This window comes from Grampus griseus, assembly GCF_964374135.1.
Source record: "Grampus griseus genome assembly, chromosome: X".
Lineage (NCBI taxonomy): Eukaryota > Metazoa > Chordata > Mammalia > Artiodactyla > Delphinidae > Grampus > Grampus griseus.
In genome coordinates, this window is record NC_138999.1 from 16,358,378 (window position 1) to 16,384,671 (window position 26,294).

Sequence of the window (26,294 nt, forward strand, 5' to 3'; positions counted from 1 at the left end):
GCAGAGGCTGTTATGGGATGATAAAAGGCAGGGGCTAGGGCGATAGGGATGCAGCAGGTGGAAACTGGAGCTGGGGAAAGCATCCCTCCATTGGTCAGCCCAGGGCTCTCCTGTGGAGCATGCTCTGTGGAAGGTGCTGGAGAAAGGAGGAGGGATGAGGCCCTGGAGGTGCAGACCAGGGCCTGGCTCTGCCAGGGACAGAAGTGGCAGGGAGGCAGGAAGGCAGGATCCTCGGGGGCTGGCGCTGCTGGGCTTGGGGGTGGGGGCAGGGTGAGACCAGGAGGAGCAAGTGCCAAGATGAGCCACCCGGGCGCTCTGGCCTGAGCAGCACAATTAGTGTGCGAGCCAGGACAAGGGACCAAGGGGACAGGGAGGGTGCCAAGTGCTCGCTTTGCAAGTGTAATTGTGATATCTGTAAGCTGCTTCACAGGTCCAGACTGCTTCTAAACACATTCAGCTGTGGAACTGGGGAAATCAGATGCAACCCTCAGGACACTCCTGAAAGCAGCCTTCCACCTCCGCCCCGTTCCTTTCTCCCTACTGTGTAGATAGGACCGGGAGAGAGTCCCTCTCTGACTAAATAAGCTCTTCAAGAAACTTCAATTCCTTTTATTGGACTGGATGTCAGCCTGGCAGGGAGGAATGACATCATCAGAATGAACGTGTTCTCATCGTATATAATCAAATGACAAGGACTGGAATATAAGATGTTAAGGTAGAAATACATGTGTTCAGACAAGAGACCATCCGTGGTGGGCTTTTCTTTCCCCCAAACCTTAGGAAATGTTATTGTACATCCGGTTTTCAACTGAAAAGAGGGTGCTCCCCCAAACAAAAACAGGAAAATGAGCCCCCCCCATTATAAAGAGCGGCAGCTGTTTAATCCTCTGGTCACTATATCATCACGGGGAAAAGTGCTCTACCCCTTCCCCTGTGGTAGTAGAACCAAGTCTCTGTGCCAGTTATCAGAGTATTTTTATCATGCTTCACAGCCATTTCATGTATTTGGCTAAGGGTCTGATTTAAAATAGGAAATGCACCGTGCCTAGGAAAGCATCCCGGAGGAGGCCCGCCCACAGGACAAGGGGAAGGGTGGCAAAGAAAGAACCGCTTTGCATCCTCAGCTGAAAAGCACGAGAAGGGCAGCGTTTCCCCTCCTCTGATTTCCTCCGGCCACATTCAACACCTACAGAGATGAACTGAAATAAGTTCATGGGAGAATATCTTACAGGTGAAAAGATGGATGAGTTCTGGGGCCATCAGCAAAGCAGGGAATAGTGTACTAGTCCAGAAAGTCACCCTAGCATTGTCCAGCACACCACTTTCGATGGAGAGGGTGAGAGCGCCAAGCTTTCTCCCTAAAATAATCTGACCTTTGGCAATCTCCTTAACCTCTGGGGTCACGCATTCCCTGGCATCTATGGCTCAGGCTCTGAAAACACACAACCTCCATAGCCATTTCTTAAAGGTAACTGTCCTTGATTATAAGGTCATAAAGGGAAATCCTACCAATCACTTATGGACACACTCGGGGCCGGGGAATGGGGGATGGGCAACACCATGGTCCCTTGCCTCTCAGTAACGGCCAGAGACAACAGGACCCAGGGCCTGCTTCCCACCCTAAGCCCCTGTTCTCTTTCCCCTTTCCCTGCACCCTCCACCCTGTCAATGCTGTCCAGCCCCGCATGAACACAGGCAGCCACGTGATCCTCCAGTCACGCCCGTGCTAAGGGAATTCCACATTGCTTGCCATTTACCTGGATACAAGACTAAAAGCACCTTATACATCCTAAAGACTGCTCAGCTTTTTGTCGTAGTCAACCATCACAAAAACCCTATACTTCAGAGAAAAGGCCATATATTCCAGGAATTACTTAAACCATGGATCTTTCAACCACCCACTTGGTGAGTACCATTGCATGCAAGCATACACAGTACATGGTCCAGGCCCTGTTAAGCTGCATCACTTCATACAGATGTAGCCTAAAATCACTGCCTGTAGTGATAATAAAATCATCCGAGCTTCTCAGCCCCAGCAAGACGGGCAAGTTTCTCTCAGGCATGCTACCTGTCTTTGATCTGTACAGTAAACATTCTTTAAGCCTTTTCTGCCTGTGATGTACGACCTCGCCTTTTGGAAGCGCCTCCTTGGATACCTCATGGCACAGAGCTTTGCAGCCAGGGCTGCTGTGGAGGGCGGGCTCTCTGACCAAGCAGGCCGCCTTCCGCCTTCCGGGTTAGCCCTTCTGGGACAGGGCCATGCAAATCTGCAGCTGGCTCCAAGGCAAACGGAATCTACTGGAGTTTCAAGTTCATTCATTCACCTGGCTACATTTGCCTTAGCCTGATTGAGAGGAAAGATGTAAGATTCTTCCTTGGGAATGCAGGATCATGAAAATTAACTGCTTCAAGGGTTAAAATATAAGCGCGTACTATCCAGTCAACACCTCAAAGCGGTTCATAGTTTAGGAGGCAGGAGGGAACCTTTGTTTACCTTATTGATGAGAGTGACTATATCTCCTTCTTTGATTGTCAATTCATCGTCGTTCTGTGCCTCATATGGAAATATTACTTTGCAGTAATCCTTGGCTGTAAGAAGAAAAGAAAACACAACCCTTAAAATGCTTTATCTAATGAGCTGGCCCAGGAGGATATGTTACATTAACTTCAGAGAAAAGCACGCTTAACAGAAAGAACACAACTACTGCGTAAAGAAAGAAGGGTCACCCTCGGAAAACTACCCAAGACTGCTCATTTTTGGTTCATGCATATTTATTCTCATTTTTCCCTCAAAAATCACATGACATCATGAAAGCAAATGACTGCTTTGCTTCTCTCAGGCAGAACAGCAAAATAGGTTTCCTTGGTCTCAGAAAATAAATGTGCATTTTTGAATACTCTTTATTTTACATACCATTTTTTTAAAAGATATTTGCCATGTATTTCTTCTTTAGGTCTTTTTTAAAAAAATTAATTTATTTATTTTTATATTTATTTTTGGCTGTGTTGGGTCTTCGTTTCTGTGTGAGGGCTTTCTCTAGTTGTGGCAAGTGGGGGCCACTCTTCATTGCAGTGCACGGGCCTCTCACTATCGCGGCCTCTCTTGTTGCGGAGCACAGGCTCCAGACGTGCAGGCTCCGTAGTTGTGGCTCATGGGCCCAGCCGCTCCGTGGCATTTACATACCATTTTATATATTCTTCAGGTGAATGCATAAGTAGACATAATCTACAAAGAGCAAAAAGCTTAAGTTTTGCCCTGTCTTCTTCCACACATCACTGAATCAGAAACAGGGTATCTGTATGTTACAAAGCTGACACGGCACTCAAAACAATGAGAAAGGCTCCATCACGGTCCATCTTAAGAGACAGATGTCAATGGAATTGTACGTGAACATGTGTCAACCACAAATGGCCAACAAATACTGACCAAATGCTCTTCGCACGCGTGTCAGGGGGGCGAACTTTTCAAATATGTCCCATGGTCTCTCTGTGGGAACCTGCCTACTCAGGAACCTACGACTGTTCATCAGCAAGGAAACGCACCAGCTTTCACCAAAGAGAGAAAAACACTAAGGCCACTCAAAATCCATTCAAATATGCCCTGAATTATATGCTTTTGAAAGGCTACCTGATATTAAAACCTTCTCTATGTACACAAAAGCCACCTGTTTAGAAGACACTGAAAACATTTGTAAGGTATTTGGGAAACTAAGACTTAGAGAACAGGTTTAATGACACAGGACAGAAGGTGGAAAGAAAAATTCAAGAGAATTAGTATCTACCTGGACAGGTATTTATTAGTCTGCATCAAAGTCAACAACCCTAATGGCTTTGAATGGCGTTAAATATTGCCCAACGATTAGGCCGTTCCTGCAGACAGATTACAGCCTAGAGCTATATACATAAGTATCAATTACAGTGTTCCTAGAATAATTTTTATCACTAAAATGTGGGATTCTTTTTATTATGGTTAATGTCACATCAATCAAAGAGAGTGATATATAAAATCAATGCAATAAAAAGTCTATAAAACAGACACACTGTAGTCTAGCGTTGGGATATGACAGAGAATAGGGAGGGGAGGAGAGACGAAAGGGGAGAGGGAAAGAGAGGGACTTACTTTGTTTACAGATGCTTTTGCTTTCTGTCCAATGGCTTGAAGATATCAGTTACACCCCCTATCCTAGTGCTGGAAACCTTCTGTCTTAGGTACTCTGGGAAGCTGATGCCTTTTGCTCCTTAACTCATGCTAAGAGGCACTAGTTCTAAATCCCATCAATACCAATCCGCCCATATATTCCTAAGCCCACATAGTTCCATCCCTCTTAAATTCGTTACAGCAAACCTCCCAAACTCTGAATTGGCCCAAATGTTCTAAAGGGAGGGAAGAAGTTAAGCATCTTTAAATTGGATAATGACAGCTCCTTACCAATTTTCCTACTGACTGTGCTAGTGAAATATGACTACCCAACCTCAAAACTTACAGCAACACTGAAATAAATACAGTATTATTGAAGAACTGCCCTGCAGAGTCCTGGCTTTAAGAATAATTTGTTGGATCAAAATCATGGAAACGTTTTACACAGAAGATAAGACATCCATGGCCAACAAAGAAGAGGAACAAGTCATGTTTTTATTCCTTTCCATCAAAAAAAGTCAGTTACATAGAGAATGGACTTGAGGACACGGGGAGGGGGAAGGGTAAGCTGGGACGAAGTCAGAGAGTGGCATGGACATATATACACTACCAAATGTAAAACCGATAGCTAGTGGGAAGCAGCCGCACAGCACAGGGAGATCAGCTCGGTGCTTTGTGACCACCTAGAGGGGTGGGATAGGGAGGGTGGGAGGGAGGGAGATGCAAGAGGGAAGAGATATGGGGACATATGTATATGTATAACTGATTCACTTTGTTATGAAGCAGAAACTAACACACCATTGTAAAGCAAAATTATACTCCAATAAAGATGTTTAAAAAAAAAGTCAATTAAGTGTGGTAGACATTGTTGGTTAACTTCCCGGCCACCATTCCCCATTCCCCTCCCAGTTCATAGAATCCTAATTTGCTCAGCCATTATACTCAGGAATAGGGAACACTCCCACAGCCCTAGGGATGAGTCAAGTACATCTAGGCAAATAATAATTTTTATAATCATTTAAAAAACTGAAGTATAGTTAATTTACAATGTTGTGGTAGTTTCAGGTAGACAGCAAAGTGATTCAGGTACACACACACACACACACACACACACACACACACACACATTCTTTTTCAGATTCTTTTCCCATATAGGTTATTACAAGATATTGAACATAGTTCCCTGTGCTATACAGTAGGCCCTTGTTGGTTATCTATGTTATATGTAGTAGGGTGTATATGTTAATCCCAAACTCCCAATTTATCTCCCCCACCCCCACCATCCCCTTTCAGAACCATAAGTTTGTTTTCTATGTCTGTGAGTCTATTTCTGTTTTGTAAATAAGTTCATTTGTACCATTTTTTTAGATTCCACATATAAGTGATATCATATGATATTTGTCTTTGTCTCACTTACTTCACTTAATATGACAATCTCTAGGTCCATCCATGTTGCTGCAAATGGCATTATTTCATTTCTTTAATGGCTGAGTAATATTCCCTTGTATGTATGTGCCACATCTTCTTTATCCATTCCTCTGTCGATGGACATTTAGGTTGCTTCCATGTCTTGGCTATTGTAAATAGTGCTGCTATGAACATTGGGGCACACGTATCTTTTCGAATTAAGAGTTTTCTTCGATATATGCCCAAGAGTGAGATTGCAGGATCATACGGTAACTCTATTTTTAGTGTTTTAAGGAACCCCCATACTGTTCTCCATAGTGGCTGTACCAATTTACATTCCCACCAACAGTGTAGGAGGGTTCCCTTTTCTGCACACCCTCTCCAGCATTTGTTATTTGTAGGCTTTTTAATGATGGCCATTCTGACTGGTGTGAGGTGATACCTCATTGTAGTTTTGATTTGCATTTCTCTAATAATTAGTGATATTGAGCATCTTTTCACGTGCCTGTTGGCCATCTGTATGTCTTCTTTGGAGAAATGGCAAATTTACGTCTTCTTGGGCAAATAATATTAATTTCTCTCCCCTTTGTTGGTGATTGGTTGAGGCGTGAGCATGTGATCCACTTCCAGCCAATGAGACGTGAGAGGAAATGTGCTGGGGGGGCAGTTAGATTTTGTTCCCAGAAAAAAAAAAAAGATACATGAGGAAAATAGTTGCCCCTGCCTTTTTGCTTTTAACACTGTTTCATCCTTGTTGGAAGATAGTACACAGTTTGGTGCTGTTGCAGCCACATTTCACCCATGAAAGGAAAGCCAAAAAAAATCAAAGAGGAGGTGACCCTAAGCCCTGACATTGTTGAGATGTCTGTTGAATTAACCAACTTCAGGGCACCTGTCTCTGGATCTCCTGTTATCTGACTTAATATAACTCTATTGCTTACCATTACTTTGTGGTCAGGTAGGTATTTATCACTCAAAGCCGTCCCTCACATGAAGGTTCCCTAACATGAAGGGACTCAGTAGAAGAAAGAGGACACTTCCAGTAACCTCCTCTGAAACACTTCACTATAATCTGCCTCCCCCACCAAATCTTCTTGCCATGTATCTTTGTCATTCCCTTTTCCCCCAACTCTTCCCTTGCTACCTTAAGACCTGGCCTCCTAGTAGGAGGTTCGTAAATGACTATGGAATTGACTTGTAACCGACATAGAAAACATTTACAAGAAAGTACTAACATGCCTTTAAAATGTTTCACAGGGCCATTTTGTTTTATGCCCACAGTTTTCCTATAAGCTAAAGGAGGGTAGGTGTCCCTCTGTCTTTTTAAAAAAACAGCTTTAATGATGTATGATTTATATACTATAAAATTCACATATTTTAGTTGTACAGTTTGAAGAGTTTTAATACATTTATATAGTTGTGTGGCCATCACCATAACCCAGTGTTAGAACACTTCCACCATGTAGCTCTGCTGTTTTATATGTGAGGCCTTAGACACAAAACTACCAATTTTAGATAAAAGGAGGAGATAAAGGTGCCAGTGGCTACCATCAACTACCTCTCTCTGCAAAGCAGGTTCCTATGCCATACCTCGCCCCTCTTTGTTTCCCCAGAACCTGACATAGCTCCCACTCAATGTTTCTTGATCATCCTCTAGCAACACCTAAAAAGTAGAGGAAAATCTGTGGGAGAGCAAAGTAGGAAGAGAAGATTCTGGGCTAGAAGTCAGGAGAGTCAAGACTGGGTTTGGTCCCCCCGATCTTTCCCAAGCACACAACCTGAGGCAATCACACCGTAGCTCTGGACCTCATGTCCTCACGTGTAAAAGTGAGGCCGGCCAAGGAGCGCCAAGAGGAGAGTTTGGTTAACTTTAGCAGGACACTTTCAGCAAATTTAAACTTATTCCAGAGCTCCAGTATAAAACAACTAAAAACAGAGCTGTCTGGTTAAATCAGAGAGTGGGGCTGGTCCATCTCCCACCCAGGTCCCCAGAAACATCCCAGTGAAACGCTGGAGGCGTCAAGGAGCACACTGGGCTATACCTTCGTCCTCGCCGGCTCTGACAGTTCAGAGCTCTAGTCATGAGCACCGTAACTCAGAACACTCCTGACCAAATATGGCAACCCTTCGCCTCACATGTTAAGTTATTAAGGTACATTTGAAAACAAGAATTTGTTTTTACTTCTGAGGCATTCGGGCCCTAATTCAGCAGTATTGGAAAATAAGAACATTATGTTGGTTTGTATGTTCCAATGGTTTTAAGATACTCAAAAAAATTCAAATGCAAAAAACTTTATGAACTCTGAAAATACGATTTTAACTTTATAGTATATGGAACGAAGATGTTCCCCATTTTAATTCAAATATTTATTGAGTCACCACCATGAAAAAGATATTGTCAGTTCCTGGGCCTGTGATATACAGGTCAGTCCAACCACGCCCTCCCACCCTCGCACGGAAGTGACAACCTAATGCCTGGAGAAAGGCAAGGGGAGAAGAACAACAGTAAGAAAAGACAAGTACACGAATAAGCATCAACTCACTATGACTGAATATTGTCATGGTGTTTCAGAGAAAGGCAAGACTGCATGCAGGAGAGAGATCACAAAAGAGGAGGCATTTGATATGTCTTGAAAGAAGAGTATAATTCCAAATCCTTTTTGAACGTGCGAAGATTATAAATTTTAAATGAATAGCAGACAGAGGTAGAGAGGAAAGGACTGAAGCTAATTTTTGGAGGCAGTCATTTTCCATCTATTCATCAATTAGATGGATTTAATTAGTCCAAGATCAAACAGGAATGAATACACACAGACACATAAAGAAATAAAGGCACAATTTATCCAGTAATTAAGATGATTTTGCCTCTATTTTTTCTTTAGAAAGATTTAAAAATACTAATAAATTAGCGTAAGACTGAAACCTTAAGTCAGTTCTTAAGCTTTTTTGTCTTAGAGTTCCTTAAGAATCTGATAAAAAAGCAGTGACTCTTGTCTTTCCAGAAAAAGGAAAACAAAAACATAGACACGTTCAAAGGTGCAGAGAAAATGTGGTGTACAAAATCAGATTCAGAACCCTGAATCTCTTGCCCAGTTCCCAATCAAGAGACCCTTACTAAATGATGACTGGCATTCAAATTTTAAGATACACCAAGAAGTCCAGTCATAATTCACACCACCTCCAAAAAAAAACACAAAAAAACAAAAAACCCATTATGTCAATCTCTAAAGTTCTAGAAATTTACATGAGATTAAAAACAGATTGTTCACAGAATTGAAATCACATGACCACATCCGAAGACACCCTTCAGCTGGCTCTATAATCTACTCATACAACAAACAAACAAACTTAAGCAAATACCCTCACCTTAAAAAAAAAAAAAAGCAGAAGAAACAGAATAAACATATCAGCAAAGAGAACATATAAACACACACCAAGAAAATAACATTAAATTTAGAACAATTCTCTGGGCTCAATTTAGGACATGAAGATCAAAACCCCATGTGTCACAAAGTCTGGTAGGAAGCCTTCCAGAGCTTTCAGCAGGGATGGAAAGTACCAGGTCATGCCTGGAATTGACAATTTTCTTTTCCTTTGGGACACCAGAACAAACACATCAAGCTCAGTGGTGTCTACTTTCACCAACATCAAAATCTGAAAATTCTTTCATGAAACTGACAAATATTATCAGAGACACTACTGGTTCATAAGCCCTTATCCAGAAGCCCTGGGGACAGAATTTTTCAGATTTTAGAAAGGAAATACATTGCACATGCCATATAATATGTAACATCCCCAGCTGGAGTCTGGGGCTGCACCCAACCATCAAATACATTAAAATTTTGCAGCAAATGGATGATTCGTCACCCCGAGTGGGATAAATAAAGACTATACCTAAATGCGCATTAGTCCAGGACAAGTTTTCTCACCCAAGGAGTGATAAAACCTTTTGGTTTTCGGGAGCTTTTTGTATTTTGGAATTGCAGTAAGGGTGTTGACATCTATCATGTTCTGGGGAAAAGAGAATAAGTTAAATAAGACTAGTTATCTGGTTCCCAGGGAGCTTATAATCAAGGAGAGGAAATAAGGCATGTATACACAGAGCTCTGGACAAGGCAGCAGTGAGGAGAGAATGAGAGTGATGTGTTTGCCTTAAAGCCTCAGAGATTCCGAAATGGGGAAACTACTTCCCAAAGGAGAGACTCAGGGTCCCTTCTGGGAAGAGCAAAACGGCACTGGCCCCTGCCTGGACAATGTTCTAGGACTTTGACCAGAGGAGGAAGAGGAGGGGTGTTTCTCAACCATTCCCGATGACAAGAATGATGTAGGGCACCTGTTTCTTCTATGTCTTCCCAGATCCCTTCCCTAGGGATTCTGAGGTGGGACCAGGAATCCAGCAGCTCAACCAGCACCACGTCCCCCAACCCCGGGTGATTCTCACCAGCAGGGATGCTTAAGAAACACGAGTCTAGGTTAGTGGTCCTCATGCTTGAGTGGGCATTGGCATCAGGTGGAGGACGTGTACAAACAGAAACCCCAGGGTTTCCGATTCCATAGGGCTGGAGCAGGGCCTGGGGATTTGCATCTCTAACAAGTCCCCAGGGGATGCTGACGCTGCTGGTCTGGGGACCACACTGATCTAGCCATGGGTATTAGCAGAATGTCAATGCCAGGAAGGAACAAAACAACCGTGGGGACCTGGAGGGTGGGCCAGCGTGGCGGCAGTGCCGAGGCTGTCTGTGCTGTATGAGAGATTTAAGTGAGAAATGCAGTTCTGCGTCAGTCTGAGGATCCAGGGCTCGTGGGGAGGGGTGAGATGAATACATTTGTTCAATAAATATTAACTAAGTGTCCAGTGTGCGCCCGGCAGCAGAGATACAGGAGTGCCCTCCTGGGGCGTACGACAGTCTACACCAGTGGTTCGCAGCTGCTGTGACTTGGCTTCCCAGGAGACACTGGCAATGCCTGGAGACATTTATGGTTGTCACAACCAGGGGGGAGGCAGTAATAAGTATAATTGACATCTAGTGGGTAGAGGCCAGGGAGCTGCTAAACATCCTACAATGGACACAGGACAGCACCCCAACAAAGAATGATCTGGTCCAAATGTTAACAGGGCCAATGTGGAGAAAGCCTGGTCTCTACCTAAACTCAGACAGGGAAACAAAACACAATGCATTCGTCACTACATTGTCAACTCCGGTCTTCACAAAACGCCTTCCTCCACAAGAAAGCTGACTGTGACCCCTCTGGTCTTGGATGTTGCTGGGAATATGACTTTCAAATTACTTCACAGCTACGAGTTATGCCACTTTCTATTCTCTCACTTTAAAAAGAGAAAACAATCTTTTTTTGAAGAAATCAAAATCTGAGAAGCAAGGGAAGCTTTCCTGTTCTCTAGTATGGAGTAGATCATGGCTCGTCTCAATGGCACCTTCTCCTGCTCAGATGGGGAGAAGCGCTGAGTCTTTGGAAGGAAGGAAATCCACCAGGATAGCAGAAAGGGAGCTCACTTTTTTCCTGCAAGCGGGCTGTATTTGAAATCCAGGTCATCTGCAGCATGGGTAGGCTGGGCACCCTCGCAGAAGGACCCCTCACTCTGAATCCAGACAGCAAGGTCTGTGCTGGGGGCACTCGATGAAAGGTGCATCCTAGGGACAGTGGGGACCTGAGACACCGAGCCTGAGGGCTTTAGTACATAACAGGTGCGGGAGGCGCTAAAGGGCTGGGTAGGAAACATGTTTCATATTGGATGTGCCCAAATTCCCAGGTCTGAGGGTGAGTGAGCTTTGGAGAAGATAAGTGAGCAAAAAACACCTATCCTGGCAAAATAGATTAAAAGAGTTCCTAGGTAAGGCTGATAAAAATCCCAACATAAGGGAGTTGACCCTTTTTTCTCCTATTCAAACATGTGGTGACAAAGCAAAAATGAGCTCAGACTGAGAAAGTAAAAATCTGCAAATGCGGATACAAACGCAGATAGAGCCAGCTGCAAAATGAACCGGAAATAGCATTTCTCCCAAGCACACACACTACAGCTGGAAAGGGTCCTAACAACCCTTCTCTGAGCGACGACTGCTTTCTTACTCTCTGAGAAAGTCTGTCCTCTAAGACCACAGACTATCAGAAACTTTGCTTTTTTATACTGTATTAGTAAGAATGAAATGTTTCACCCTTGGCTGAAAGAAACAAGTCACTGTGACACAGAGAAGCCTTGAATCCCCACACAAGTGCAGGGCCTCATGTAAGGGGTTCTGGACACAGCCCTGCACGTCTATCTTAACTTGGTGGTGGTCCAGCTCACAGAGAGGCCTGATGTGGCCCGACTCACACAGCCCTGTTTTGCTTGGGGCCTATCAAAACACTGCTGCTTCGTTTACATTTCACTCACTTCCATTTCTCCTCCAAATCTGTAACTGCTCAGTTTTCTTTTGTTTGGTGCGATGCTCCACAGGTCCTCCTGGGCAGTCTCCTCGTTGCAATGAGCCCATAAACTTGACTTTGTCAGACTAGCCTAGTTTGTCCCTGGCGCTCTTGGGCTGACTGGCCTGGGACAGTGGCTACAAAGAACAAGGGTCTGTCAAGCCCCACAGAGCAACCACTGGCGACCCTCCAGAAATCCGGAATAAGCTCGAGGGTCAACAAATGTGTTCTTTTCTTCCCGGTGACTGTGAACTTGGGAAAGGAGACCCGTGGCTTCTACACTGCTTTTACAAGACTCCGTTAGATAGACAGCCTGGTAAATTGAAACCATTTCTAATTCTCCATCTGCCCAACCACCACTGTTGCCAGTGCCCACTGAGTCCATGGCACTTTTCCGGACTGGATGGTGGGGATGTCAGGTAGAAGACACAGCCCCCTCCACGAGGGATCAATGATAGCCACAAGGCACTATGTGTCACCATCACAGGGGACAGCTCCTAAGAAGCAAGTCAAGGGACAAAGTGATCAGAAAGGTGGTACAAGTGTCTGGTGATAATGTGAGGGGAGGTTAAACAGAGAAAGTTTAGCCTTTGCCCCCCCAGCCATCATTTATTCAGAAGCCTGACCTGCCTTTGTACACATTCTGTCAAGGACTATTTTTTCCCCAACCCACCTGCTCAACTGGTCCTCTGAATCTCTAAGACTGAACTGTTTGTTCAAGAAGATGCTAAATAATCATTTCTCTGGGCTATTTCTCTATCCCACCGAGGCCACAAATCATCTGCATCAACTGTAGTAAGAAAGAGGGGAACTCCAGATGTGGGGAGCTGGAAATACCTCAGAGCACTTCATTTATGAATATTTAAACAGTTTTCCTCTTGTTATGAAAATTACGGCAATCTGCTCCTCAGCCCACATTTCCGATGAATTTCAGTATCATAAAAGCTTCATTGGGGGAGGGGAGATGATGTTAGTTGTTTAAATAAATCCTGATCAGCTGAGTTTCACTTTCCCTCAGAAGCTATCAATCCACATGAACATTTTTTGAATCATCATAACTTACTCGTGACGTGAGCTTGTATTTGAGCGCACTAAGGAGACAGCTATGTGGGAAGGGGCTTCTCTCCCCTGTACCTCTGGGCAAGTTCCGTTACGGGTGTGACTTCCATCCAGAAGGAAGGAGGCTGTGTTGTTCCCAAGCTCCGAGTCATTTCTAAAAGTGGGTCAGCACTCTCTGTCCTTCCACCTGAACTTGGGTGTTGCATCAAAATCCAGAAGCAGTGAAAGGTTCCAAATGGAAGGGGCTTTCTAGTGAACTAGGGTGCCTCGTGGAAATCGTGGGAGAACCATTATCCCAGAATTTGCTCTTTACAGTGAAAGCCAGAGAGTGTGTGAGGCGTGAGATTAAACTGCAGCAATTCTTACTCTGGGTCCACGAAAACACATCTGTCAATAAATATCTCTCAAGTCTTCACTGACAGTGATAATTCTTCCCGACCTACCACCCGCTTACACACATATTTATATCCATGGCATCTTTGCCAAATGACATCTTCTCATATTCCTAACTCAGTCGTTCGCATCTTCCTTTTGTCTCTCCCATCGGCTGTTCAATTCTTTGAATGCAGAAAGCTTTCACTCTGAATTGTAAAGCTTTCGGAATTAAATCAGAGAGTGAAGATGCTGGGAGAAACCTGAGGGCTTCACTCTAGTACAACCCTCTGACTTCACAGACAAGGCAGACCACGAAGAGCACAAGGCCAGAGAAATAAAATTATTTGCCCGAGGTCACACAGCTAGCTAATAAGAGAGCTAGTCCTGGAATCTGTGCTTCCTAACTCTTAGCCAAAACACACCACCCAGCCCTGTAAAACCTCTCTTTATTAACAACTCATCCCCACTCTGTGATGCATCTAGAGATGGACGCAGTTAATAGATACTTGTAGGAGTGAAAAAGGCTTGGGCTAGACTCAGGATCCTCCCACATGCTCAAGGGAGCTGAGCATGATGAACTGTGTTAAAATCCAGGCCCAGGAAGCCCATCTTAGATCCCAGAATTACTTTCAAACTATGCTGTCCAATATGGTGGCCCCCTAGGCACATGGGGCTATTGGGCACTCAAAATGTGGCGAGGCCAAGTTGAGATGTGGCATATGTGGAAAATACACGCTGCGTTGTGAAGACTCATATGAAAAGAGAACGAAAATATCTCATTTAATAATTTTATATGGGTTACATGTTGAAGGGATAATATTTTCGATATACTGAGTTAAATAAAATATATTTAAATTAAGTTCACCTGTTTCCTTTTTTTTTTTTTAAACCTGTTTCTTTTCTGCCTACCAGAAAGTGTAAAATCTTGTATGTGGTTCACATAGTATTTCTACTGGCCAGCTCTGCTCTAAAACACCTTCCATCCACACCACCTAATCCTGCCAAAAAAGACTTGAGTCTCCTGCCTGCAGACATTACAGAGGGTTAAAAAAATATATCACGGATGTGCGCTTATCCTAAGGTCAGTTCTTGAGGCCAGAGGATTGATTAGTCACCTAAGCATGCCCTGCAGACTGTCCTGTTTTGTGCCACAACCTTACAAGTGACACTCAGGTACCCCCTGCTTAGTCTCCCCCAAAAGCAACTCACCGGTCACCCAAGGTACTATTTACTCTGCAGAGAGAGGAACAACCTATAGGGAATTTCTCTTTCACTTCTCTTGAAACTCTTTTCCATTAAAAAAATTTCTCTGTTTCTCAGATTATTATTTCCGCAAACAAGAGTGAGGTTGGTGAAGGCCACTGGTTGTCACATGTCACGAGGACAGCCTGTCCCAGGGACTCCATTCCAGTTACCTTGGAGGTTTGATGTGTCTTTCCCTTCTCCCGCCCACCCCCCACTCCACCCATCCCAGCAAACTTGCCTAATAACCTGGATCATTTATAAACCTGTCAACAGCCAGAACTACAAAATGAGTAGTTCAATGGAAGGAAGGATAGGCTACTGTCCAACAACAGGAAATGTTATCAGAAGTGGTTTAACTGTGAATTCTTGAAAAAAAAATTTCAGGCCGCTTCAAGAATCTTGAAGGTTTTACTGTCTAAAGGTAGGTTTAAGCATGCAAAACCTACAACCCGCGTGAATAACAGCGGGGCCAGTTTGGCTTTGGGAACATCTAGAAGCTCAGAACCCTTCCTGAAGGGTGGGCCCTCAACCAGGAGCACCAAAGCACCTGGGAATTTGTTAGCAAAGCAAAATTTCAGGCCCCACCCCAGACCTGCTGACTCCGAAATTCTGGAGGTGAGGCCCAGCTCCCCAGGTGATTCTGGGACACACTCGAGTTTGAGAACTGCTGGATCAGAGCCTTAGACTAGTGCGCTTCCCCCCGTTAGCCACAGTCTGACTGTACCATTAACAGACTGAAGGCATGCAAACCTCATCCGAACCTGAAACATTAAGACAGAGCTCTAGCGGCTGCATCTATAACATCCATGAACGTATTTATCTAAACCACCATTTTGGGCTTGGCAAGTCCCATAAATTCATTTTTTAATGCCTAAGGCAGTATCCCTTATTTGCTCTCAAAACTACCTGTTTTGCACTGCAAAAGGAGTTCCTGGTATATTTTTCTGCAACAAAAAGAATAAATCTATGCTTGCTCTTATATGAGTCATAATTACATATGTACAATGTATCTTCTCTCAACCTTTGGCTTTCCAAACTAGATTAGTAGTCTGTCCACATTATCCTCACAAGGAAATCTGAAGCTGGAAAACAAAGGTTAAAACCCCTAGAAGGAACTGAAGCACTTATTTATGACTAGAGCATGTTCAGAACGTTCCAATTATTGGAAGAATGACTAAAGGAATTGGAGAGTTGCCAGACTTAGCAAATACAAACACAGGATGCCCCGTTACATCTGAATTTCAGATAAACAGCCAATATTGTATGGGACATACTAAAAACAAAAAAAAATTATTCATTGTTTATCTGAAATTCAAATGTAAGTGGGCATTCTGTATTATCTGGCCACTCTCGAATGGGGAATACTGACCTGTGGGAAGCTTTGGGGGAGACAACTGTCCTCAAATACTTAAAGGACTATTAGGAGAACAATGGGCTAATATCAATATAGACCCAGAGACTAGAACCCATGGGTAAAAATTACAGGAAGAGCATATCCGGCTCAACAGAAGAAAGACATTTGTAACTATAGGAATTCAAGTAGAGATGTGCTGAGGAGAGTAGCAGGAAAGTCATCATTTGGGAGTGTCTGTTGAGTGGTTAGGCTAAAAGATAAAGCCTCTTTGATTTGAAGGCCTATGAATCCCTAAACTGCTTGAGTTGCCATCGTCTAGAATCTTCCTGCCTCGTGAACTATGCAAACTGCTCTGGGTATACACAGATAAGCCCTGGCTCTGCAATGTGGGTGAGAAACAAATGGCAAGAAAGCATCCTGGACCTCCTTGGTGGTGCAGTGGTTAAGAACCCACCTGCCAATGTAGGAGACACGGGTTCGAGCCCTGGACTGGGAAAATCCCACATGCCATGGAGCAACGAAGCCCATGCGCCACAACTACTGAGCCTGCGCTCTAGAGCCCGTGAGCCACAACTACTGAAGCCTGTGCACATAGAGCCCGTGCTCCACAACAAGAGAAGCCACTGCAATGAGAAGCCCGCGCACCGCAATGAAGAGTAGCCCCCGCTCGCTGCAACTAAAGAAAGCCCACGCGCAGCAACGCAGCCACAAATAAATAAATAAACAAATAAATTTATTTTTTTAAAAAAGCATCTTGTTCCATCGAGGAACTTGTGCCCATCCTACTGGTAGAGCCTAATGAAACACATTTGTGTGCACTTTTTCCCCATGTGCTTTAAAAAAGCCATTAAGATTATGTAAGGATTTTTCAAAAGCGTTTCAATGATTATAAAATCCTTCACTGCTTTCAAACATAAAACAGATACACAAGGAAACTCACCCTTTGTCCTGCTGTCCATTTCTGTTTTTGACGAGTCTGGAGTTGCTGCAGTCGGAGGTAACTTCTTGCCAATAGTCTGAGGGGAAAAAAGATGATCTTTACTCATCAATATGATTCTCTCCATCAAGCAAAGGAATAAAAAAGATCAAGATCATGATGACGAAATGCTCACAACTGGTCCTAAAAGCCTCATACTTAAGTTTTGGTATTGCTCTCTGTATTGGCTGCCATTCTTCCATTAGGCCTGGACCTCAGTGACAGATAGGTGGGAAAACCAAGTTAAAAAGGCTTTATCCTTGTAGGCACTCCATATCTCTTATTCCCATTCTTCCTTGGTTCTTTTTTTTTTTTTTTGCAGTACGTGGGCCTCTCACCGCAGTGGCCTCTCCCGTCGCGGAGCACAGGCTCTGGACGCGCAGGCTCAGCGGCCATGGCTTACAGGCCCAGCAGCTCCGTGGCATGTGGGATCTTCCCGGACCGCGGCAAGAACCCATGTCCCCTGCATCGGCAGGCGGACTCTCAACCACTGCGCCACCAGGGAAGCCCTCTTCCTTGGTTCTTATTAGAAGGCTGATTACTTTCAGCAGAGAAAACAGGGACATTTCCCCTCAGTTTATGAGAAGCTGACTCAATCTATGGCCCAGAGGAGGTGTTCAAAGTGTCTGCAGCTTGGAAGGAAGGGCAGGAAGAGGGAAGGCACAAAAAGACAGAAAGAAGGAAGGGATGGAAGGATAGAAGGCCATGACAGACAGATGATGGGCAGGTTGAAGGACAGGCAGAAGTCAGAGTGTCCAGGGCAACTGTGCCTAGTCATGTTTCCTTCTAGCCATCTAAAAGCCAACTAGCTCCAAAGGTGGAACAAGCAGGGCCAGCAGCTCCCTTCCTTCCCACCAGCCTTTCAACCCTCCAGGGCTTTGAAAAAGGCCAATGCTGCAGACCCGAGGCAGCTATTTAGTAGTTAAAAACAAAAAAAGGGTCTGTTTTGAGTTCATTTTCTTCCTTTCATTCAGAACTAATTCTATTATCATCCATTATTTATGAACCATCACAGAAAAGACTGGATATTGTCTCTAACTAAAGATATTCCCCCAAACACAGGCAACTCAGCGGCTCAAAGCAACAAAAATGAAAAACGAGACGAGCAGCAAAATGATGGTTCCAAAGGTGAGGTCTGTCCCCCCTCCTGTCCTTGGACATCATGTTTGTGTGATGGTGATTAACGTCCGAGGAAAACGTCGACTGATACCAGGGAAACAGCTCTCAGAACCAAGCAGCTGCGTGAATCTCCCCAACAATGAGGAGTTTCCCCAGTGAGAATTTCGGCCACTGGGAAAACCAAACATATCTCCTCCTTGAACACATGAAGGGGAATGAACTGCATAATTGACATACTGGCACGGTGGAATTTTTCTTCAAATACGACTGATTCACCACAGTTTTTAATTTGAAGAAGTTCTTCATGCTTCAAATGTTGAAACTAACATTAAATATGAATAAATCACAGAAAGAGTGTAAGATAAATCTAATCCTCAGCCCTTAGTGAATTTTTAAAAACATTTGTGACAGAAAGCCTTTACATTTTCCACGGTGACATTTTTATTTAGTGCTGCAGGGCTTTCTATATTGGATAAAAAATGAAACCCAAGATACTATGCCGTTCCTTAACCGCCACTAAATACTCAAGCTAATAACACTGTGATTCCGAGGAAACATCAAGGAGGAAAAAAGCTTGTTGTTATTTGGCCATAAGGTCACATTTGATGAAAAACTGTTCTTAGAATCATCTTGAAAAATCAGGAATTGACAGTAAAAACAGATGCACTCAGTGTCATTCGCATTCCTGCTCACACTTCCAACAGCATCTCCATCACTCTCTTTGTTTTCCCCTTTTGTGGACCAGAATAAACCATCGCTGCTGTTAACACATTAGGAAGAAGAAAACAAAAGTGATTCATCCTTTAGTTATTGCTGACAGTAGAGAGAGGAAAATACAGCGGTAAGAACTATGTCCAATCCTGACTTTGCTTCCATTCCTGAAAAAGAAATCAGACATCCGATGGTTTGGGCCTTAAGCCAGATGCCTTCCTTTAGAGAAACTTTCACAGGTTGTATATTGTTACGACACCCCCTTACTTGGTAACAAAAGGAAGTGTTGCCCTCCATCTCTGATGTCCTGGTTTACCAGTGCGTCCAAGCTAACAGACATCAAGAAAGGCCACCAACTAAATATACTTACTTCTGAGCAGAAAGACATAAGAAAGCAAAGCTTACTCTATTATTTTTTTTCTTGCTATTTGAGAAAACACAGCGCACTGGTCTCTGCGTGGATCCCAGCATCGGGGGGTGGGGGTCAAGCTGATATTGCACTCTTCTTCTGGGGATGCTAGACCTTAACTCCTTCCTTCTTCCTCATGGGCCTTGAGGAAGGTCTAGAGTAAGGCCAGTTCCTCCCTTCTCAGCCTGGTCTTCCAGGTGTCCCAGAGATGAGAGCTGTTCAGGTGTCTCTCTCTTCTCTAGGACCCAGACCTAGAGAAGTATGGTTCCCAGACCTGGAGAAGTATGGTTCCCAGACCTGCGGCACTAGCCTCACCTGGGAACTTTGTTAGGAAGTCAAATTCCCAGGCCCCGCCCCAGCCTTTCTCAATCGGAAAGTCTGGGGATGGTGCCCAGCAGCTTCTGTCTGAACACACCCTCCAGGGGATTCTGGTGTACGTTCAAGTTTGAGAACCACCAACCTAGATGTAAGAGGGATTCCATTAGCATTAACCAAATCCCTTTTCTGGGATTAACAACTCGGGCGCCTATTCTCATACCTGGACAAATTATAAAACATCTTTTTCACTCTTCTTCCTCTCTTCTCTACCTCCTTCCACTAAATGCCTCCCCCCTTCTCTATTCTCACTGGCATAAGAACTTGTCATTGCTACTGAATGAGTCGGTTCAGAGAGGCAATGAAGTTTAGTAGAGCAGACAACGTGACAATATCACTGAGGGAGGAGGGGGGCAGAGGTGGCCATGAGACCCTTCACCAAAGGAGTACTGAAAGGATGAACGCATGGATGGATGGATGGACAGATGGATGAATGGATGGTAAGACCGCTTTCAACCAAAAGTGGAAGACTGTATCTAGCCTCTCTGGGCTCAGACTACCGTGAAGGCCAAGTGGGCAGATCCCCATGACGGGGTCGACCTTCAGGGACAGCCAAGCCCTGCGGCTCCTCTGTGGCGCTCCCCTTTACTGGCATTTGGGGCGGGACATTTCTTCACTGGAGAAGACTCTCACACACTAAAGGACAGTTAGCAACACTTTCTCCTGCTCACTAACAGCCTGTAGTGCTCCTTGCTCACTGCATCCACCCCAAACACCCCACCCCTTTCCAAACACCCCATTTGAGAAGCTCTATCCCTTGCCCTTCCTCTAAATATAAGAACAAAGACAAAGGTAGTGAATTACTGCGTTCTCACCAGGCTTCCAGCTTCCTGTACCTCTGAAAACATGTTTGATCCATTGGGCTAAATGTGAACAGAAACCCCAGCTTTTAAAGGGCATTCATCATGAGAGCAATGCCAAGTTCCAGTACACACACAGGTCCCACATAGCTGAAGGTCAGCCACAGTGCAGGCCTGCGTGGACGGACAAATTGGGGAATCACATCCATGCATCTCTCATCCATCTTGCAGGCAGTAAAGAAGGATGCTAGGCTTGCAGAGGCTATGGAAGAGCATTCGGGATCTCCACTTGTGGCTTCCTTGGCAGAGCTCAGAGTTCCTGCCTTCCTGGGTGTCACAAAGAAGGTGTTATCCAGGACAAGCACGAGCCACACACTTAGGGGCTGTGTTGATCCTGCTCAGGACACAGCTCTTTCAGCTCCTAAGAGATCTGCAAACAGGCCCATTTTACCACATGCCTTCGATGGAGGGACTCTTGGGCTCTGCTCCATAGCTCAGCCCAACATGTCCTCTTCTACTCCATGCTGTGGCTAAAGACTTCCTAGGACCCACATCCGCGATACTCTGCTCTGATTGCCCCCCAACTCAGAGGCTGCTGCTTGATCTGGGAGTGCATGTACATATGGACCTGAAATGTATGAAATGTATGTATGAAATCTATGGAGCTGAAAGCTCTACAGACTATTACTATCAACCCACTTCAACACACAGTAATCACCAAGTTGGTGTCAATTTTTGTCTCTCCTGTCACACCCTAATCTCCATTTAAAACCTGATTTTTAAAAATTAATAATTCAAAAAGTTCTTCCCTTTGAATATGTAATACCAGAAGTCCCTCTGCTGTTAGCTCTCTTGACAAAAGTACTAAGTAAAGTTTTGGGGGGTTTTGTGTACAGTAGGGGCATCATATATACTCCTAGCTCTGTAAGATCTGATAACACAGCCTCAGGACAGATAACACACATATGATTTCAGTTAGTAGAGCTAGTAATTTCTTTTCTTTTCTGTGCCAAAATGAGGAAACTAATGCTTGTAGGAAAGACAATCACTGGATTGGACTCCAGTGGAATCCAGTTCCCTAATGACTAATATATCTGTTTCTCTTCGCAACTGCTGGAGTGTGAGACCAGGATCCTGCTCAAACCAAGTGCAAAATCACTCCTCTGACTTTATTCTAATTCAGATGCAAGCTCCTTTGAGTGTAAAAAAGTTTCCAGTCATAGGACAATGCTAAGGAGAACAAAGTTTACGTCCTATCTCTGAAAGTCTCTTCTCCAATAATACTACAGAAAACTCTGAAATCACAAAGGCAACCAGGTTCGCTGCGTAGGGGGAGGAGTGAGAGAGCTCCTTGCATCCTAGCAGTTGGTGAAGCCCCCCTGTTGGTAGACCAGGCTTTCTGATGCCTATTCTAGAAGAGGGTGATCTTCTGAGAAGCTATACGGAAACATCACTCGAGTGCTTACACAAAGCCAAACACAAGACATGACTTTTCAAAAAGCTGGTAAAATACAAGATAAAGGACGGCTCTTTGAAGGCACGAGGCACGACTTTGACTACATTTGGTATCTGACAGTACCTTCCTTTTCTGTTCAGTACAGCTTTGTTAAATACCCGTTCGATGTGAGACAGCGAAGCAGATGGAAAGGCAAGAGGACGCTGAACATCACTGCACACACTGAAACAGCAATTTGCTGGGTTCTCCAGAGTGGTGTTTTTTTTTTTTTTTGCGGTACGCGGGCCTCTCACTGTTGCGGCCTCTCCCGTTGCGGAGCACAAGCTCTGTACGCGCAGGCTCAGCGGCCATGGCTCACGGGCCCAGCCGCTCCGCGGCATGTGGGATCCTCCCGGACCAGGGTATGAACCCGTGTCCCCTGCATCAGCAGGCGGACTCTCAACCACTGCACCACCAGGGAAGCCCCAGAGTGGTGTTTTGAGGGGTGCCCAGCCATTCAGCATGGTTATCCCAAATCCCAGTCAATATACAGGAAACAGAGAGATACGGGCTACGGGAGAGAGCGATGAGAAGAGAAACAAAACAGTAACTGTATATGACCATATCCACAACCTTTCAGCTTTCCTTTTCCACCACAAATCAGAGAGCTATACAAACTGCTATTAAAACTCACTGTCAACTTTTTATATTTATCCTTACATGCTCCTTTCATGAACATCTATGACTGATGGTATTAGGAGAAGTCTGCTTGGTGCTCAGCAGGGAGCGGTACGAGCAGGGCAGAAGCCCCTTATGTAGCCAGCTCCTGTCTGAGCCAGAAGAGAACTAGTACAAAAGAGTGTCCGTACAATGGAGTGCCTGCGCACTTCTAATGGAAGGCTTTTCTACTCGCTGGGAAATTTACATTAGCAATTGTCAATTCACCCGCCTTTGGTTGGCCCAGCCTAAACGACTTGCTATCGACAGAAGATATGTCAGAGTAAAATACAACTCCAAATTCTAAAAATCAAATGCATGGTCCAGTGAAAGAAAAAATATATTTGGAGCTCCATTCTACGGACAGAGGTATTACCTCTGCAATACCTCACATACCACTGTGTTAATTCTGACGTCTCCAAAGGGGCAGGCTTCATATAAGTAAGTCTCCTCCAAACTTGGCTATAAGAAAAGCTAAAATGCAAAAAGCTGTCTTCTGATTATTAAGTTGGGCTTAAGACTTACAGTTATTCATATAATGTTTATTTCCCTGGTTGTCTTGAAATGTTAGTGATAATTCAAGTTACATTAAACCTCCTTGCCCAACCAGAGTTAAAGACCTTGTCAGATTCACAGCTGCTTTAGAAGTATTTGTTAGCTGTATTCCACTTAGAAGTTTAACGGCTTTTCTCCTCCTTTCTCTTCAGAAACAGTGCACTCCTTGAGGGAGGGACCTAGATGTTAATTATTCTCTTATCTCCACAAAGTGAAGGGTTAGGAAGTGTTTGTTGAGTGGAGCCAGGAATTTGGGGGCACCATCCCCTCACGCTTTGCCCTACCATGAGCATCCTACCACATCACAACATGTAAATGAAGGGAGCTGTCCTCCTTGACAAACCAGACTCCTCTTGGAGCCCCACTGTTTGTCACTGTCATGTATCAGCTCTTCCAGGCTGATCTCTGGTGACAGCACATTGTCCAGGATGTCTTCCTAGACCTCTATGGCCCCTGCCTTACTCCCCTGTTCTCATGCACATGACCCCGACCTCCGATTAATTATTGGTTGCCATAAAGAAGAATCCAATCTCAGCCATGTTTCTGGTGGACTTTTGTCTGCCTATGATGTCCAAATACTCTTCGTAGCCTGCTCCCTCACATTTTCTCAGGTTCCTATTATGATCAAAGGGCCCTCACTTGGAGGGTATATTATCATCCAGGTATGTGTGTACACACACACACACACACACACACACACACACACACTCCCAAGATGTTCCACCAACCAACCAACTAAATACCAAAACACCTAATGCCGCAATCTGGTAAATTTGGGAAACACAGGATGCTTGGTCTAATCCTTGCATAATAGCATATTAAAGGCTCTGAGAAGTCCTGCAGTTACAGATTAATTTTATCCTTAACATTTTCTCATTGTTTTCTAAACTTATCCGCACACAGAAGTCCTACTTCTTATGATACCTATGGACACATCACGAGAACGAGCAGTCCTCAGAAGAGGTGGGTGAAGGTCACCACTTCTGCTTCCTAAATTCTCTTGGCTCGTCCTCTCTGGCTCCTAGACTCACAACGTGGAACCCACCCTTGACTACTCTCTTACTGCACCTTCCCATATCAAACCCACCACCCAGTCCCTGCTTTCAGTTTCATCCCCTCCTCTTTGACCCCAGTCTGTGGGCTTTGTAACTAACACAGGAACTATTTCCACAGTTTTCTAGACGAGGATCCTATTCTCCAATTCAAGCCACTTCATTAGCTCTCCTGTAGACGCAACTTTTAATCACCCTCCACCACCACCCCTTACCATATCTATTTCAAAACACTCAGAATATATACTGCTTCTCAATGGCTATTCATGTAATTCCCAAAGCCCTGAAGACATTCGAGGGTTTACTTCTGATAGCTGCAACTTGGCAGCTCTCTCAATGGCTGGCATCTTTCTCTTGTGCTCTTAAGATGAGTAGCCAACTTTGACTATAAGACACCTATTTCCATCTTAGATGCTTCCATTAGATCTTCTAGGGTTTACTCTTTCTATCTGTCCAATAGATACTTCAGTATCTATCATTTTACTGAACATGTATATATGAAGTCTGTTTTATATCTGTATATTAAACACACATGCACACTCTCTCTCTCTGACACATGTGCCTCAGTAGAAAGATGTACCTAAGAATTTGAGCCAATTTCTAGAATTTACCATGCACTTTAACTTCTGCCAGGATCTGATCATTTGGTTTATTTGTTTGCTTTTTGAATACCTCAGGAGACCATGTCCTAGAAAGCTGGAAAGAACCATCCAACACATGCACTCACAGGAGGAATAGGATTTTCTCTGTCAAAGCAAAATAACTTTTTGAAGGTGTAGTAGGGGCTTCCGCTTGTGCTGGGGAAATGCAGTGCTGAAGGAGGAGTCAAAACCTACTTAAGTGCTCAATGAGGTGGAGGATGTACATTCAGACCACATTAAAATCATAGGAGGCAGCTCTCCAAACATCTGACAGTATATGAAAATGCTGTTTCTATTTTCCCCCACTGTTCCCAAGAGAGGAGCCTGCATGCTATTTTGTTGTCGGATCATCTTATTCACAGAGGATAAACAAGCCAGAGTAAATTTCCATTTCATATAGTACTTCGGCAAAACACAGTTCGCCAGTACGCTTTCAAAAGGCTATTTTCTGCTATTACGACAGATAAAAGGAAATCTCAAGCCTTTCTTCTACCAGAGGATTAGTTTTATCTTTGGATTAATAATGCTTTCCTTTTAGATGCATTTGGAGAATTTAAGAAGCGCGTGGGTAAGGAAGAGAGAAGGATGGTATGGGAGCAGGGAATATCACGGGGCCAGTTTGAGTTCTGTTCATCCAGTGCTTTAACATGAAACTGGCTGTACATACACGGACCAAGTCCTAATTTTCTAATAAAGGAGTGGTATGAATTCAATTAACATACAAAGATCCTTTCCAGCTCTACAATATTTTGAGTTACTCAGTCCCAACACAGTCCAGGCTATCCCCCTTACCTGGGATGGTACCTTCTCCTGCAGTATATTTGAATCCTGTCTCACCTTTAAGGGGCAACTAAAGTCCAGCTAGCTAAATGTTTTCTACTGACATGCAGCCCACATTTGATCATGACATTTTTCTGTGTATGAGATACTTGAGGGCAAAACCACGTTTATTCAGTTTTCCTTTCTGCATTTAAAGTGAAGGCTTGCCTCAACCACTCTTCCTCCGTCCCTCCCTCCCTTCCTTCTTCCCTTCCCTTCCTTCCTTCCTTCCTTCCTTCCTTCCTTTCTTTCACTCACTCACTCACTCACTCACTCATTCATTTATTCAGCATTCTTTTCTAGAACTACCATGAGCCATGATCTATGCTGGAAGCTGCATATACAAAGATGAGATGGGCGGAGTCCTGGATCTCAAATAAGTTCAAAATTTAGCTGTGGAGACAAATTAATTAACAAAGCATCACAGTCCAAGGGATAAACACTACAATAAAAGTGTGCATAGAAAAGAGAAAAGGAGCCATTAACAAGTCTACATGGGGAAATAAGCCTCACAGCAATGATGCAGCTTGAGTTAACTTCTGAAGAATTAGTAGGAATTTGCCAGGTAGAAAATGGTAGAGAGAGTATTCGAGCTAAAGAAAAGCAGGAGTGAAGGTGAGAATGTAAGCAGGGAATGGGGGCTTCGCAGCACAGAACGGGGACAATGGAAGGGGGGATCCTGTA

The 26,294-nt window shown here is 44.2% G+C and overlaps 1 protein-coding gene across 7 annotated transcripts in view; it reads right to left on the bottom strand.

The window, feature by feature from the left end:
* Positions 1–26,294, bottom strand: part of SH3KBP1 (SH3 domain containing kinase binding protein 1) — a gene marked incomplete at its 5' end in the record, with an annotated part of 295,684 nt that overhangs the window by 88,660 nt on the left and 180,730 nt on the right. For all 7 annotated transcript variants that reach the window (XM_082681426.1, XM_082681425.1, XM_082681427.1 and 4 more), the window contains 2 exons: positions 2,495–2,589; positions 16,942–17,017. In XM_082681426.1, the coding sequence (XP_082537552.1) occupies positions 2,495–2,589; positions 16,942–17,017 (171 nt within the window). The remainder of the gene's footprint in view (positions 1–2,494; positions 2,590–16,941; positions 17,018–26,294) is intronic.